Below are 13,686 nucleotides of genomic sequence, written 5' to 3'. Positions count from 1 at the left end.
CCAACCCCGATATATTTCTTCACACACTAGACAACATATAATATAAATGGGGCAACACTCGTTTTCAGGGTGGAATGCACACCTTTCCTCAGGCCCCTCTTCCCAATTTATAAAGTATAAATTCCCATCACCATCACAATCCATAAACAGAAAACCCGTACGGACGGACAAACAACAGAAAAAGACAACTTTCGCTTCGTCCGTCTCCGGCCGTTTCCCTCGCGGGAGCACGGAACCGCGGATCGGGGACTCCGCTCTCGCTCCGTAGCTTAGCTACGTCTCAATCACACCACACTCATCCCGACACTTAGGTTTGCTAGCTCAGGTACCACCTTAGTTCATATGTTTAAAGGATATCCCAAAATATCAATGACAGTTATTCAAATACACAGTACTGGACATTTACAGCAGATGACAACAACTGCGCAGATTACTATTCCTACCACCGCGGCTACAATAATGTAGGTTATCATCTGACAGGTATCAGCACTATACCTCGCTAACCCCGGGTGGGACTCTAACCCACAATCTCTAGAATTAGCGTGAGTTCCAGATTGTTATGAACTCGTGATTACTAATGCCCAATCATTAGTCTAGCTTCCAAGTGCTAGCCAGAGGTGGGACTCGAACCCACAATCCCTGGAATCAGATATAGTGCTTTACGATACCTGCCCCTCTGGTAATTACCTTCCCGTCCCGTACCTCTGGACTAGTCCATCCTCAGGGTAAAACCCTCCCGCGTGGGGCGTCCCCGCACGTCTTACGGAGTCCCCTGCTCCTGCGTACGCCTTACGGAGCCTTCCCTTTAAACATACCTGGTCCGCTGCCAGATGGTCCTTGTCTATCCCCGCAGTGATCAGATGAGAAGGGGGAGTCCTTCCAAGAATTCTCAGGGCGCGCCAAAGGCGTCCCCCTCCTCAACTGGTCCTGCAGCCGAACAGAGATTGTCCCATCTGGGGTGCCAAATTGATTTGCGGAATCAAACTCTCTAACCCACGTAAGGTTATAAGAGCAGGTACGTCTTTATTTCAGCGCTGCGCCACACGCCGGGTGCAAGGGGGATCGCTCCTCCTAGCTTGCACACCGGAAAGTGAGATCCCGTTACATTTATAAGTCAATCCATACATATTCAGGAGTGTTACCCAAGACTCACTAACATATTCATCACCTTTCCGGGAGTTCATTTACATACTGTCCCCCTCCCCAGTGCATGCGCAGCAGCATCCATTGGATGAAGGCCCGACGTCTTCCTCCCCCTCTGGTGGTCGTTCCGGGATGAAGTCAGACGTCTTCCTCACCATGTCCTTCCGACCTTTGTCCCAGTTTTGGGCTCTTCTCCCGTCCTGCATACCTCAGCAATCTCTAATTCTGCCTATCCTTGCCTCCCCCTCACGTTCTCAGGGCCCTTTTCTGCTGACTAGAGACGGCTGTCTGTTGGGAGCGTATTTTGGGCTAGCAAAGGTTAAGCCATAAGTTCCCCTTGAGATAACAAGAGGTTAAACTAAGAAACGAATTCCCTAAGCTGAGCAATAAATTCCTCCTGAGTTAGCAAGAAGGGTTAAATTACGTGATGCTAATTTCTTTGAGTTAGTAAAGCCAAGCGATGTTACAGACCCCCCTTTCATCTTTCCCACTTTACTGTCTCAGGTATGTGGGCAAGCTAAGGATTTAAACTTTTCACTTTTTGTTGTCCTGATGATTTTAAGGCGAGAAATCAAATTGTTGCAGGGTTTGAGTCACTGTCCTGATGGGTGATGATCAACAAGAATGTAGATTGGATTAACTACATTTGTTATAACTAGTGGAGATTTACAAATTATACAAAAGAGTGCAATAAAGGGAATTGCAGAACAGTTAGATGCCATAAGTAGGATGGCCTGGAAAAATAGGATCTCCTAAGATAAAGAAAGTGGAGAAGAGGGAGATGTCTATAAAAGTGAAACTTAAAAAAAAAAAAAAAATTTTGCAGAAATCAACAGTGTATGAAAAAAAAAAAGGGGGGGAATTGTGGGAATCAAATGTTGTTTCTGCATTAGAATTGGATAATATTTTATTTCATGAACTCTGTTGTCATAGTTCCTTTTGGGAGTCCTTCTACTTAACTTGGGGAAGAACTCTGATAGTTTACATCGCTTATCTTCTAGACAAACCCTCCCAGGAATGCACGCTCTGTATATAGGTGTATATATGTATATTTTGTCACACACATTGCAAGAAGATCCTGCACGAGATCAAACCAGAGAACAAAGCATGGTATGCCGAGGAAGCCCTGAAGAGACATCTGAAGGCCTGGCATCATCCCCCCCCCGGTGCTCTTTGTTTAACGAAGACTTCGGAGACAATCACCATATCAATACAAGAAGAGCACCGAGACATCTTGGAAACAACAGGATGGCTACACCAGATAACACACGAATCAACAAACGTCAACTGATAAGATTGTGAACCTGGAGTACCCAGCCAATGGGGAAACAGGGCAGGGGGATGGATAAAGGGAAAAACAGGGTATAAAGATTGTCATCTTGTGTCCATAGGTGCGCTCCTGCTTGCGGGACGCCCGCCATTGCAATCGCGAATAAAATCTGCTTTTATCAGAGATACCGTCCTGGCAAAAATTATTTGGATGTTTCCAACACTAACCCAGAAGGGTAACCCTTCACTCTTAAGCCTAACCAAAATGGGTAACCCATAACCCTTACCCAAAAGGTTAACTCTTAACCTTTAGCCCTATCTACAAAGTTTAACCCTTTACCCTAACTCAGAAGTGTGTCCCTTGTCTCTTAACACTAACTCAAAAGAATTACCCTTAACCTCACGCTAATTGCTAATGCTTAACTCTATTGCAAAACAATAACCCTTATTCTTCACAAAAATTTGCAACCCTTACTGCTAACCCATGCATGTGACCCTTAACCCTATCCAAAAAGGCTTACTCTTTTCCCTAACTCAAAAGGGTAACCCTTAATCCTAGCCCAAACCCAAATAGGCTAACTCTTAATGCTAGCAGGAACTTGAGCCCTTAGCAATTACCCTCAAGGGTAACCCCTAACCCTCATCCAAGAGTGTAACTATTATCCTGAGTAAGGAAAGGACAAGATAAGGATTAACTCTTGTTTAGGAATGTAGGTAAGCAGGATGTGTGGTCAGATAAGAAAAGGGCATCTGGAAACTCTGTTGACACAAGGAATGGGTCAGGATCGGATTACTTCTGTCAGAGACAATGGGTCTTCTCCCACGCAAAGGAGACCCCCACTGCTCATGGCCGGACCATATGTTGATACGTCAGGAATGTAATGAATACGCACGTGAATTCCACTGATTGTGTATTCATTCGGCCTATATCTGTACAAGCTTCTTCCTTACGGTGTGCAAGTTTGGAGGAGCTATCCCCCTTGCACCCAGCTTGGTGCCAAATGCTGAATAAAACATACCTGCTTTATAACCTAACTCTGGGTTATAGAGTTTGATTCCACGAGTCAATCCCTTTACCCTAACCAGAATAGAAAATCAATAACCTTTAACCCAAACCAAATGTGGTAACTCTCAACCCTAAACCCTAACCCAAAAGGGTAAACCTTAACCCTTAACATCAACCAAAAAGGGTTACCCTTAACACTAACCTGGAAGGGTAACCCCTAGCCATAACCCAGAAGGGTTATGCCTTCTTAAGCCTTATCCAAAAGGGCAATCTTTAACAGTAACCAGAATGGGTAAGCCAAAACACAGCCTCATACCAGACTGTATGGTATGTGTCTGTGAAGAAACAAACCAACTCTGTTCCTGTGGCCAGTATCTAACACAGTTCTCTTTATGCCTGCTCCATAGCAGGAAAACACACGTTCAGCTTCTGAGCATCAATTTGCAATGTTCAGACACAGAAGGACAAGGAGCAGTGAAGCAGGCAGTGACCAGCCAATTTCTTGTGGCCCAGGCCACACTGATCATGAAGGCACAGGGTGCCCAGCACAGACAGAGTTCTACCTGAGGCTGCAAAACAGGTGCATGATTCCCATGGACGTCACTCCTGGGTGCCATCTCCTTGTGGAAAAGCTTGTAGGCTTGGCACTCTGGCAGCAAATGCTTTTAGGTAAGGTCTTCTGTATGGATGGAATTGTGCAGGAAGAGAGGTTTTTCTGAAACAAAAAGGCCTTTATACAGTGATCTCTGGTTACTGCTCATGCTGTTTGCTGTGAAAAAGCATGGATGTGTGTCAAGAACCAGTATCAGCCCATCACTACCAGTGATAGTAAACCTACTGTCATTTGTACCCTTTGTTATTCCAAATAACTTTTGTGCAATAACAAAGGATGGAGCTCACCCGCAAGGCCAGGAGGCATCATGTTTCCTTTGAGACATCTCTTGTTCCTTAAAAAATGGGAAGCTCTCTTTAGAAGGAAAACAAAGAATAGACATCTGCTCCCCAAGCTCCCTGGGAATGTGTGTTCTCCCTCCCAGCCTCTTAAGGTGGCCATCACGAAGAGGGAATTGGTGTTCCAGGAGTGTCTACTGTGCTAAAAGCATCCAGACAAACTCAGGGCTAAAGAGGAATCCAAGGCCAAGCACCAGACCTGGGCCAAGTAAAGGCAGCCAATCTTTGTGATGTGTTGCTCTTGTTTCATAGTCGCCTTTGTATTTTCCTTGGATGGCTGCAGTGGTACTTGCTACTTTGGTCAATGGTGTCATTAATGGAATACAAACTGTCACGATTCCTGCTGTTCTTCCTGTTCCTGACTTGTTACAGGCATCGCAGCTCACCATGAGCCATCCGCACACGAGCACCTGGACAGCAGGCAGAAGGGAGCTCCAGACCACATGGAACAGACACACATGGGAGTTTGTCCAGCAGACACATCACGAGGGTTTCCAAGAAGGGCTGAGGTCTGCGCTGGGAGCAGAACAACCCCATTCACCTGGCCAGGTTGCGCCCTGGGCAACAGAGCAGCTTCCACGTGAGCCATGGAATCTCCTCGTTCTGGAAAAGGGGCAGAACCTGTAGAGATTCCAGACATGAGATGAGAAGATGGGGCTAGGAACATAATGCAGTATCCCTCTGCGGAGAAGTTGAGGGAGCCATAACTCTGGTATCTGTCAAAGGAGAGGCACAAAAAGAACCCCTAAAAACCCAAATATCTATCTACCTATAAGTACTACATCCATAAGACGTGGAAAGGAGCCTTGTCAAAGACCCTGGCAGTGCTGAGAGATAAGAGCAAATGCCAACAGTGAGCCAGTGTGTAAGGTGAGACTCCATAGCAACTGCCTCGGGGCAGGCTGTTGCCTGCTCTCCGGAAGGCATCAACAATTACCCTGTGCAGTTTCTCGGTACCGTTGCATTTGCTGCAGCCTCACGGCACAGCTTCATTGTACCGCCAGCCTCTGCTGCCATGTTGGTTCTCCTGGATGTGCTCAGTGCTGGAAGGCCCTTCCTTCCAAGTGCTGGAGGCCTCCTTCCCTGCCTCCCTGTGTGCCCTCATTCAGGGCATAGCTCTGAAGAGGAGCTCAAGGACGCCTCTTCACGTACCAAGCCTCCCCAGCATTCCCTGCTCTGCTGGGAGCTTGGGTGACCGTCCAGTTAGACAAGCAAGCTGAGGCTGGGCCCAAGGAGGCCCTCCCTGGCGTGCGGCTCTCCGACTGCTTCCCTTGCACCAAGTGCTGGCCCCAGCCCTATGCTAGAACCCAATGGCAATGGTCACAGCAGCAGCTTTAGAATAGGATGTTTTTATTGGTGTCAAAGTTGGAATTTTCAATGAACCTGAGCCCTCAGCACCGGTAACAGGGGCACTGGATGGCTCAGGAGAATCCTAAGGGCTGCAGGAATCTAGAGAAGAGATGTCATCACTGGAAGAGCTGTTGGAACATGTGGGCTGAAGGGAGGGGTCTGTTCTGATTCTGCTGCACAGCTGGGCAAATTCTGCTTCAAAAGCCCAGGAGAATGGGGTGGAGGAGTAATTTCTTAGGTCGAGTGCATCCTCCTTTCCAGCCTCCCCCAGCTCCGCTCCGCCTTTGCCTCCGCTCTGATCGCTCTCCCAGTCGGTGTCAGGATGAGCTTGTCCTGCAGCTGCCCGTTCTCTCTTGCGTGCCCTGTGGGAATGAGTTTCAGAAAGCACTGCTCACTGATAGGAAGCGAGGGGATGCTTGAAAGGCCTTGCAACATAAATCCTGGCAGTGTACTGCCAGCAGCTGATCTGGCCATCAGGATCCTGTCACCACAAACACTTCGTAGCCAAATGCAGCGATACAGTGCCTTGGGGAAAAGTCAACTCACCGATATTTTTTCCACATCCACAGCATAGGAACACAGGCCAGCGTCAGCACGGACAGCAGCACGGCTGGGACCAAAGCAATCACTGGGATGTGGTATTTTTGCAGCTCCTTGCCAACAGCAGCCTTCGTCATTTTCCCAGCATCCACCCCTGGAAGAACCCAGACAGTGCCGCAGGTTACTGTCATCTGCAATGCAGATGATCTCCCAGTGCGCTCCATGGAACCGAGAGATTTCCTTTTTCATCAGCGGGTACCTCCGTCTCTGGTGTATAAGCACCAGAGGACAAGAAGAGTTGCTTCCACTTCCCGTTGGGTAGGGAGAGGCTGCACCGGCACTGCCCATCCATTCCTCTGGGCTGAGGGCCGGGGCTCTGCCCTGGGGGCTGGGCTTTGTCCGTGGGGAGCGCTGCAGAGCAGAAACCCTCACACTTTCCCCAGCACGCATGTCCTGAGCTCTCCCCCAGGACATCCCCCAGGCTGAAGGTCGGCCTCCAGCCAGCACAAGGCACAGCTGGACCCAGCCCAGTGGAGAAACACTCCTGCAGGCTCCTTCCACGCAGGGCTCATCGCCCTCGGGCTCCTTTGTAGCATGTGCTCTGCAGTAACACGCTCAGGTTTGGCTGCTGGCCTGGTGTGCAAGGGCAGGCAGGAAGAGCCTGGTGGCACACAGTGATTCCGGTTGGTGACACCGGATGACCACGGGACTGAAATTACCTGGCAAACCAGCTGCTTCTTCTGCCTGAGGTTTTCGGTCAGAGACTGGCTGTGTGTCACTGCTGCCCTTCTGCAGCGGCTCCTTCTGCACAGTCTCCTGGTCAGTCGCTTTAGTCCCGCCACGCTCAGCCTTCCCTATTTTCATCACGGGTTTCCTTAGGACAGGGGATGACCACCAGGTGTAATGCCCTCTTCTAGATGTATCCTTTCCTCTTTTTGGACCTGAACAGAACGCATGAAGTTACATCTCCTGTGCCGAGGACACGGCAAGGCCCTCCCTGGGGGCACTTCTGCAGCCCAGGACCCATGAAAAGTTTCCCTACGCAACGGCATCACTGTGGAGCACAGTGCAGCATACCAGGGGATGGTGCAAGGGAAGGGCAGACACGCGCAGGACTCCGCTCTCACACCTGCCGAGAGACCTGGCCGACATTTGGCCTGTGGGCTGGCAGCTCTCAAAGGAACTAAAAAGCCATGGCATACCCGTGTGATCTGCCAGAGTTTCGGTCCTGGGACTCGGAGGGGAAGCTGGATGACCTTCACTTCCAGTCACACCTGCAAGCAAGCACAGGACAGAGCGACTCTACTTAGACGTTCTGCCCGTCAGAATGACAGAGCATGCAGCTAAAACAGGAGATGCCTTCATGACGCTGTTCTCTCCCTTCCACACAGGAGCAGCCTGGAAACAGATCCTGGGTGCCCACGTGGGGAACCACGATTGTACAAATCTAACACTGTGTGGAGCTACCCAGAGGCACATCCTCCTGGAGCTCACGCCAGCTCTAAACTCAACTGCACCATGGCTGCCAGCTCTGCAGAAGGCACTGGGAGCAGCTGAGGGCTGAAGTGGCCGGCAAAGACAGCTTTGCAAGGCACGGCACTTCACGTACATCACTCAGCCTGACCCACAACCTCCCTTCCCTTATGCAAAGGAACTATGAAGTCACAATTAATATACGCACCAGGGAATGCCTTATCCAGATCCTTCTCTATTTCCTGGAGGGCAGAGGAATGTTGTTCTGTTCTCAATTCCTCCTTCCATTTCTCAGGACCTGAACAGAAAGTTCTAAGATAAATTTCAGGCAAACCAAGTTCTGATCTGAGTGCTCTTTTTGGTGAAGTCAGTGAAGGCAGACTATCCACCTCTGGGATGCCAGTGGGACGCCAGTCGAGGATCTGGCAATGCCCTCTGTGGAGGCACGTCTACAACCAAAGAACCACGGGAACATTCCTTCATACACTGCAATGGACACAACTGCATAATGGCATCACTGAGGGACAGGTGGGAAGGGCAGGGGACTACTCCACAACCCTCTTCTCTCTCTTCAAGGCAGGAGCACCTTGAAAACAGTTGCTGGGTGCCTGCAGTGGCGCCGTGCTATTAAAAGATAACCATGTGTGGAACTGCACAGGGAAAGGGATGGAGATGGAAAGGGGAAGACCTAAAGTCCCTTTCCTTCCAGTGACTGAACTGTGGGATTGCCCTGAGTCTCTTGGAACAGATTAAGCTGAGACTTCGACAAGCCACTGCCTACGGACACAGCTGTCATCAAGGGCAGATGAGAAACGTTCCCATTGCACGTGGCCACCTCTCTCTTCCTTAGTAACCTACAGTGACTACAAGGGGCACTACAAGGTAGTGACACGCGAGCCAGATGCAGGACAAAAGGTCCCAAGTTGCAGAGGGGCCAGGTGACCTGCTGGCTGGCATTCAGCAGCTTTCAAAATGCTTTCTCCAGGCCATGGGCAAGAGCCCTCAGAGGCCTCACGGAACAATATTCAGCCCCCCTTGAGGCTTTCTTACGGGGAGACCTCTGAGTCAGAGAGACAAAGGCAGCACCGGGAGCACGCAGCACCCAAGAATCAGTGGACACCATGCATTTCAACCAGCATTTTCACGCTGGCCAGTGAAGAGTGATAGCTTGCTGAGCTATCTCCACCAAGTATGAACAGATATCAAGGAAATGAAGACAGGGGACTTGCCTCTGGAGTCCACCCCAGGCTCAGGGACCAGATTCCACTCTGCCATTAGATCTTGAGGGCCTGCAGGGACAAGTGAGATCAGACACAAGTGAGCAGAGCAGAGCTTCCTCTGCATGTCGGGCCCTTCTTTTTCCTCAGTGAGCTGCAGGGTGGGGTGGCGGGTCAGGGAACGACATGGCCCAGATAAGAAGGTCTGGCTTCTCTCAGCTGAAGAGAGGCAGTGGTAGCCTTCCCACTGAAATGTGGCAGCTCTCCCAGTAAGAAAATACTCATGACTGATCTGTGCAAGACCTCCAAGCTACAAGCAGGTTAGGAAGACCTTGAGAGGACCTGAAATAAAATTGTATGCTAGTGGGGCACAGATTTTTCTGCCTTCACGAAAACAGGCACTCAGAACCTACTTCTGGGTTGATCCCGAGGCACAAAATCTCCATTCAGACTACCAGCAGAATAGGTCGGTTCACCACCAACGTCAGCATCTAGAATCAAGAAGAAGTGATTAGAGAAGTTCCCATTGCTGGGGATGTTGTGGTCTTCTTCTCCCTTAGAAACTGGAGCTGGGTCAGGTAGTGGGGCGGGAGAAAGACTCAGGTCACGATTTCACGGTTGCAGAGCGGCCGGGAGGACCTCTTGGCTGCCACCTGGCAGCTTGCCTAATGCGCTCTCCATGCCACGTGCAACAACCCTTACGGACCGCATGGAAGAAGCAGCAGCCCCTCGGGACTTGCTTACTGGGATGCCTCTGGTGTACACAAAGGAAGGTCACGCCGAAGCACCGGAGGAAAACACACCTGTGTCTTCCTCTGGGCTGTGGCTCGGGGCTCTGTGTTGGGAACTGGGATTCGTCTATGGGGAGCACCACGAGGCTGGAGCAGAAATGCTCAGGCTTTTCCCAGCACACATCTTCAGAGCCCTCCCCCAGGACATCACCCAGGATGAAGGCTGTGCTCCAGCCAGCAAGCGGCAGAGCCATGGCCCGGCACGGCTGGAGCCAGCCCTGGGGAACAGCGCTGCCACGGGCTCTTGCTTGGCTCCTGCGGTGCTGCCCGTCACCCTCTGCGTAACGTCCACCATGGAAGGTAGCCCCAGGGAGGGGTGGTGTAGGGCCGTGGCGACGGCCCAACTTCAGTTTTGGCCCCGTCTCTGCCCACTCACCTGCTGCCTGTGCTCGAAGCGGAGCAGCACAAACCTCGCAGGAACGCAGGGCCATCAGTAGGAGGAGCACGACAAGGCGGGCAGGGGCCGTGGCCCCCCACACTCGTGCCATGCTGCCACCACCACCGCTGCAGCCACAGCAAGTGATGCAGGTGGGGCAGGCACGGAGCTATGCCTGTGTCATGGGACAGCATCACAGCTGGGCCTTGTGACATCACAGCTCTGCGCATTGTGACCTCACGGCCCCGTGAAGCCGGGTGGAGGCTCCCCGCCCCTCTCCTGATGCGCTGCACCAGGGCTGCTGGGGCCGGTGCTTACATCATAGAAACACGGAATCATGGAACGGCTGGGGTAGGAAGGGACGTCAAAGAGCTTTTACCTCCAACCCCGCTGCCGTGGGCAGGGATACCACCCGCTGAGTCAGCCTGCCCAGAGCTCCCTCTAGCCTGGCCTTGAACGCGTCCAGGGACAGGGCACCCACAACTTTGCTTGGCAAACTTTTATAGTGCCTCGACAACCCCGAGAGGGAATGCTTTCCAGCTCGGAGTGCCCATGACACCTCGGGCCACCGAGGACGAGATGTGATATTGAAACGTGGTCTGGATCCAGGACGCTATTGCACAGGTTACCCACGCATGTGAAACATGCTGCAGTTCAGCAAACCAAGCGGATAAAGCCTCTCTGGTACAAAGGATGAATGCTGAAATACAAACACAGGGAGGCAGACCCTCCCACAAACCTGCCAAGTCTAGTGTCATGTGCTTCCATTTTTGTCAATAGATCTGCAGTTTCACCTATTTTCTTTCAGTTTTCCAGTACCTTGCCTAAGGACATCCCCTTGCCTACACCAGGCGTTTTTCCCATTGTTAGTGTGCTTCCATACCTGAACTTAGTAGTGGCAATGTAAGACTCGCCGGTTTGCACCTCCCGTCCGCAAAGTCCCAGTGAGCTCACCCACTGCTGGCAGCCGGACGTCTGGTGGCGAGAGGGTCTGACGGCCATCACCTACGGGGTCCCACCTGGGTCTCTGGAAACTGCGGCAGCAGCTGCCCTCCTGCCACCTTGCGTAGGAGGAATCACGCTGCTGCCACCTCCAACATAGTCTGGTTCAAGCCCCGACTTCTGCTTTCCGTAGATCAGATTGACTGTCCTTCATCCTCATTTATTTGCAGGTCTTGAGATTTACAGCTCAAGCTGAGCGTCTCCTCGGAGGAACCTCGTTACTTTCAATCCCGTAGTTTTTACGTGTTGCCATGACCCCGTCCGCACACATTTCCAACTCTAATTGTCCTTTCTGACCAATCTAATTTTCTGGGCCCGGCTTCTCTCCCTCCTTCGTTCATCCATTCATCCAGTTCTAGGCGGTGCTTCTTGGGCGGCATCTAGCAATGAGGGGAAAGCTACATTTCTGCACAGCCTAATGCCTCATTTACTTTAGTCAGTAGTGCTACATCTCTTCCTTCAGTATCTGCGCAGGATTGCCCTGTCCCAGGTGCAGAATCCCGTGGTTGCTTGCTGTTTATCTTGCTCCACAGCTTCTGCTCTGAGCAGTTTTTCTTGTATTCCCACAGTTCCTCTTGTTAAATTTCCTATGTTTGGTGATTGCCCTCTAGTTTGACCAGATCTCTGTGCAAGGCCTCTACTCTTGGGGCTGCGTGAGCCACGCAGGTTGTGACCGTTGCTGCTGCACGTGCTGTTCCCGGCAGCCTGAGGGAAGCCCTGACAATGTGTGATCTCCTGAAGGAAAATCCCGGAGCTGACAGCTCATGCCAGCTCCCAGAAGAGTGACCACCCTCTCTCTCAGTGAAGAACCTTTTCCTAAGATCCATTCTGAATTTCCCCCATTGATGCTTCATGCAGTTCCCTCAGGTCCCATCGCTGGTCACCAGAGAGAAGCGATCAGTGTCTTCTTCCCTATTTCCCTTTGTGAGGAAGCTGTAGACCACCCTGAGATTAGCTCTTGATATCACAGAATCACAGAATTGCAGGGCTTGGAAGGGACCTCAAGAGATCATTGAGTCCAACCCCCCTGCTAAAGCAGGTTCCCTACAGTAGGTCGCACAGGTAGGCATCCAGGCACATCTTGGATATCTCCATAGAAGGAGACTCCAGAACCTGTCTGGGCAACCTGTTCCAGTTCTCTGTCACCCTTACCGTAAAAAGTTCTTCCACACGCTTGTATGGAACTTCCTATGTTCAAGTTTTGGGCCTCCGCTCCTCGTCCTACTGCGACACACCACCGAGAAGAGCCTGGCCTCATCCACTTGCCTCCCAGCTCCCTTTAGGTATTAATCAACATGAAGCAGACGTCCCCTCCCCAGCCTTCTTTTGCCCAGGCTGAACAGACCCAGCTTGGTCAGCCTTTCCTCATCAGGGATGTGCTCCAGGTCCTTCATCATCTTTGTGGCCCTCTGCCAGACTCCTTCTAGGAGATCCCTGCCTTTTTTGATCTGGGGAGCCCAGAACTGGACACGGTATTCTAGATGTGGCCTCAGCTGTGCAGAGCAGAGCAGAGCAGAGCAGAGGGAGCGGATCACCTCCCTTGGCCTGCTGGTCACGCTCTTTTTGATGTGCCCCAGGATACCATTGGCCTTCTTGGCCCAAGGGCACGCTGCTGGCTCAGGGCCAGCCTGCTGTCCACCAGAACCCCCAGGTCCTTCTCTGCAGATATCCTGTTCTCTAAGCAGAACAAACCAAGTGACCTCACACGTATTGCCCTCTAGACTTCCACCATCTTTGATGCCCTCCTCTGGGCACTCCCTCCCCCAACTTTTCAGTCTTTGCTATATTGTGGCACCCAAAACTGCACACGGGAGTTGAGCTGAGGCCGCCCAGCACAGGGCAGAGCAAGATAATTTCTTCTCTTGATCAGCCAGCAGTGCCGTGCCTTTTGCCCAACAGGATGCAGTCGGCCTGTATTACCGCCTGCTTGACCAGGGCGTGCAGTTGACCCACGTTCAACCTGTCACCAACCAGAAGCCCCAGGTCCCTTTCCACAGAGCTCTTCCGCAGCCCCTCTTCCCCCAGTCCGTACATATAGCCGGCGTTGTCCTGCCCCAGCTGCAGAATCCTTCCCGGCTCCGGCCTTCCTGTGAGCACGGGGAAGGCACAGGAGGCGGCTGCTGCAGGTGCCGCAGGCCGCAACCCTGCGTCTGCTCAGCTGTGGGGAGCCGACCCCAAAGTGCGCTCTCTCAGGCAGTCTCTCAGCACTCCAGCTGCACTCACTGCCCTCACTGTCCAGCTGGACAGCACTGCTGTCGCCTGCTCTCCGGAAGGCATCAACAATTACCCTGTGCAGTTTCTCTGTACAGTTGCATTTGCTGCAGCCTCACGGTACAGCTTCATTGTACCGCCAGCCTCTGCTGCCATGTTGGTTCTCCTGGATGTGCTCAGTGCTGGAAGGCCCTTCCTTCCATGTGCTGGAGGCCTCCTTCCCTGCCTCCCTGTGTGCCCTCATTCAGGGCATAGCTCTGAAGAGGAGCTCAAGGACGCCTCTTCACGTACCAAGCCTCCCCAGCATTCCCTGCTCTGCTGGGAGCTTGGGTGACCGTCCAGTTAGACAAGCAAGCT

The 13,686-nt window shown here is 51.8% G+C and overlaps 1 protein-coding gene across 2 annotated transcripts; it reads right to left on the bottom strand.

Moving 5' to 3' along the window:
- Positions 1-5,380: 5,380 nt before the first annotated feature.
- On the bottom strand, positions 5,381-13,401 carry LOC149915703 (uncharacterized). Of its 2 annotated transcripts, none has more exons than XM_090151571.1 (8): positions 10,117-13,401; positions 9,363-9,440; positions 8,962-9,021; positions 7,941-8,030; positions 7,462-7,533; positions 6,979-7,200; positions 6,266-6,413; positions 5,381-6,081 (listed from the first exon to the last, which is right to left on the bottom strand). In XM_090151571.1, exons 1-8 carry the CDS (start codon positions 10,226-10,228, stop codon positions 5,802-5,804), a joined length of 1,062 nt encoding a protein of 353 aa, XP_090007697.1. In that variant the 5' UTR covers positions 10,229-13,401; the 3' UTR covers positions 5,381-5,801. The 2 variants fall into 2 exon arrangements, with proteins under 2 accessions (XP_090007697.1, XP_090007698.1); XM_090151572.1 differs by having other exon boundaries at positions 11,000-13,401.
- Positions 13,402-13,686: the final 285 nt, after the last annotated feature.

This window comes from Phasianus colchicus, chromosome 16 (assembly GCF_987193195.1).
Source record: "Phasianus colchicus chromosome 16, bPhaCol1.hap1.1, whole genome shotgun sequence".
Classification (NCBI taxonomy): Eukaryota; Metazoa; Chordata; class Aves; order Galliformes; family Phasianidae; genus Phasianus; species Phasianus colchicus.
The sequence above is the reverse complement of the archived record's forward strand: the minus strand, read 5'-3'. Positions and strand labels throughout refer to the sequence as shown.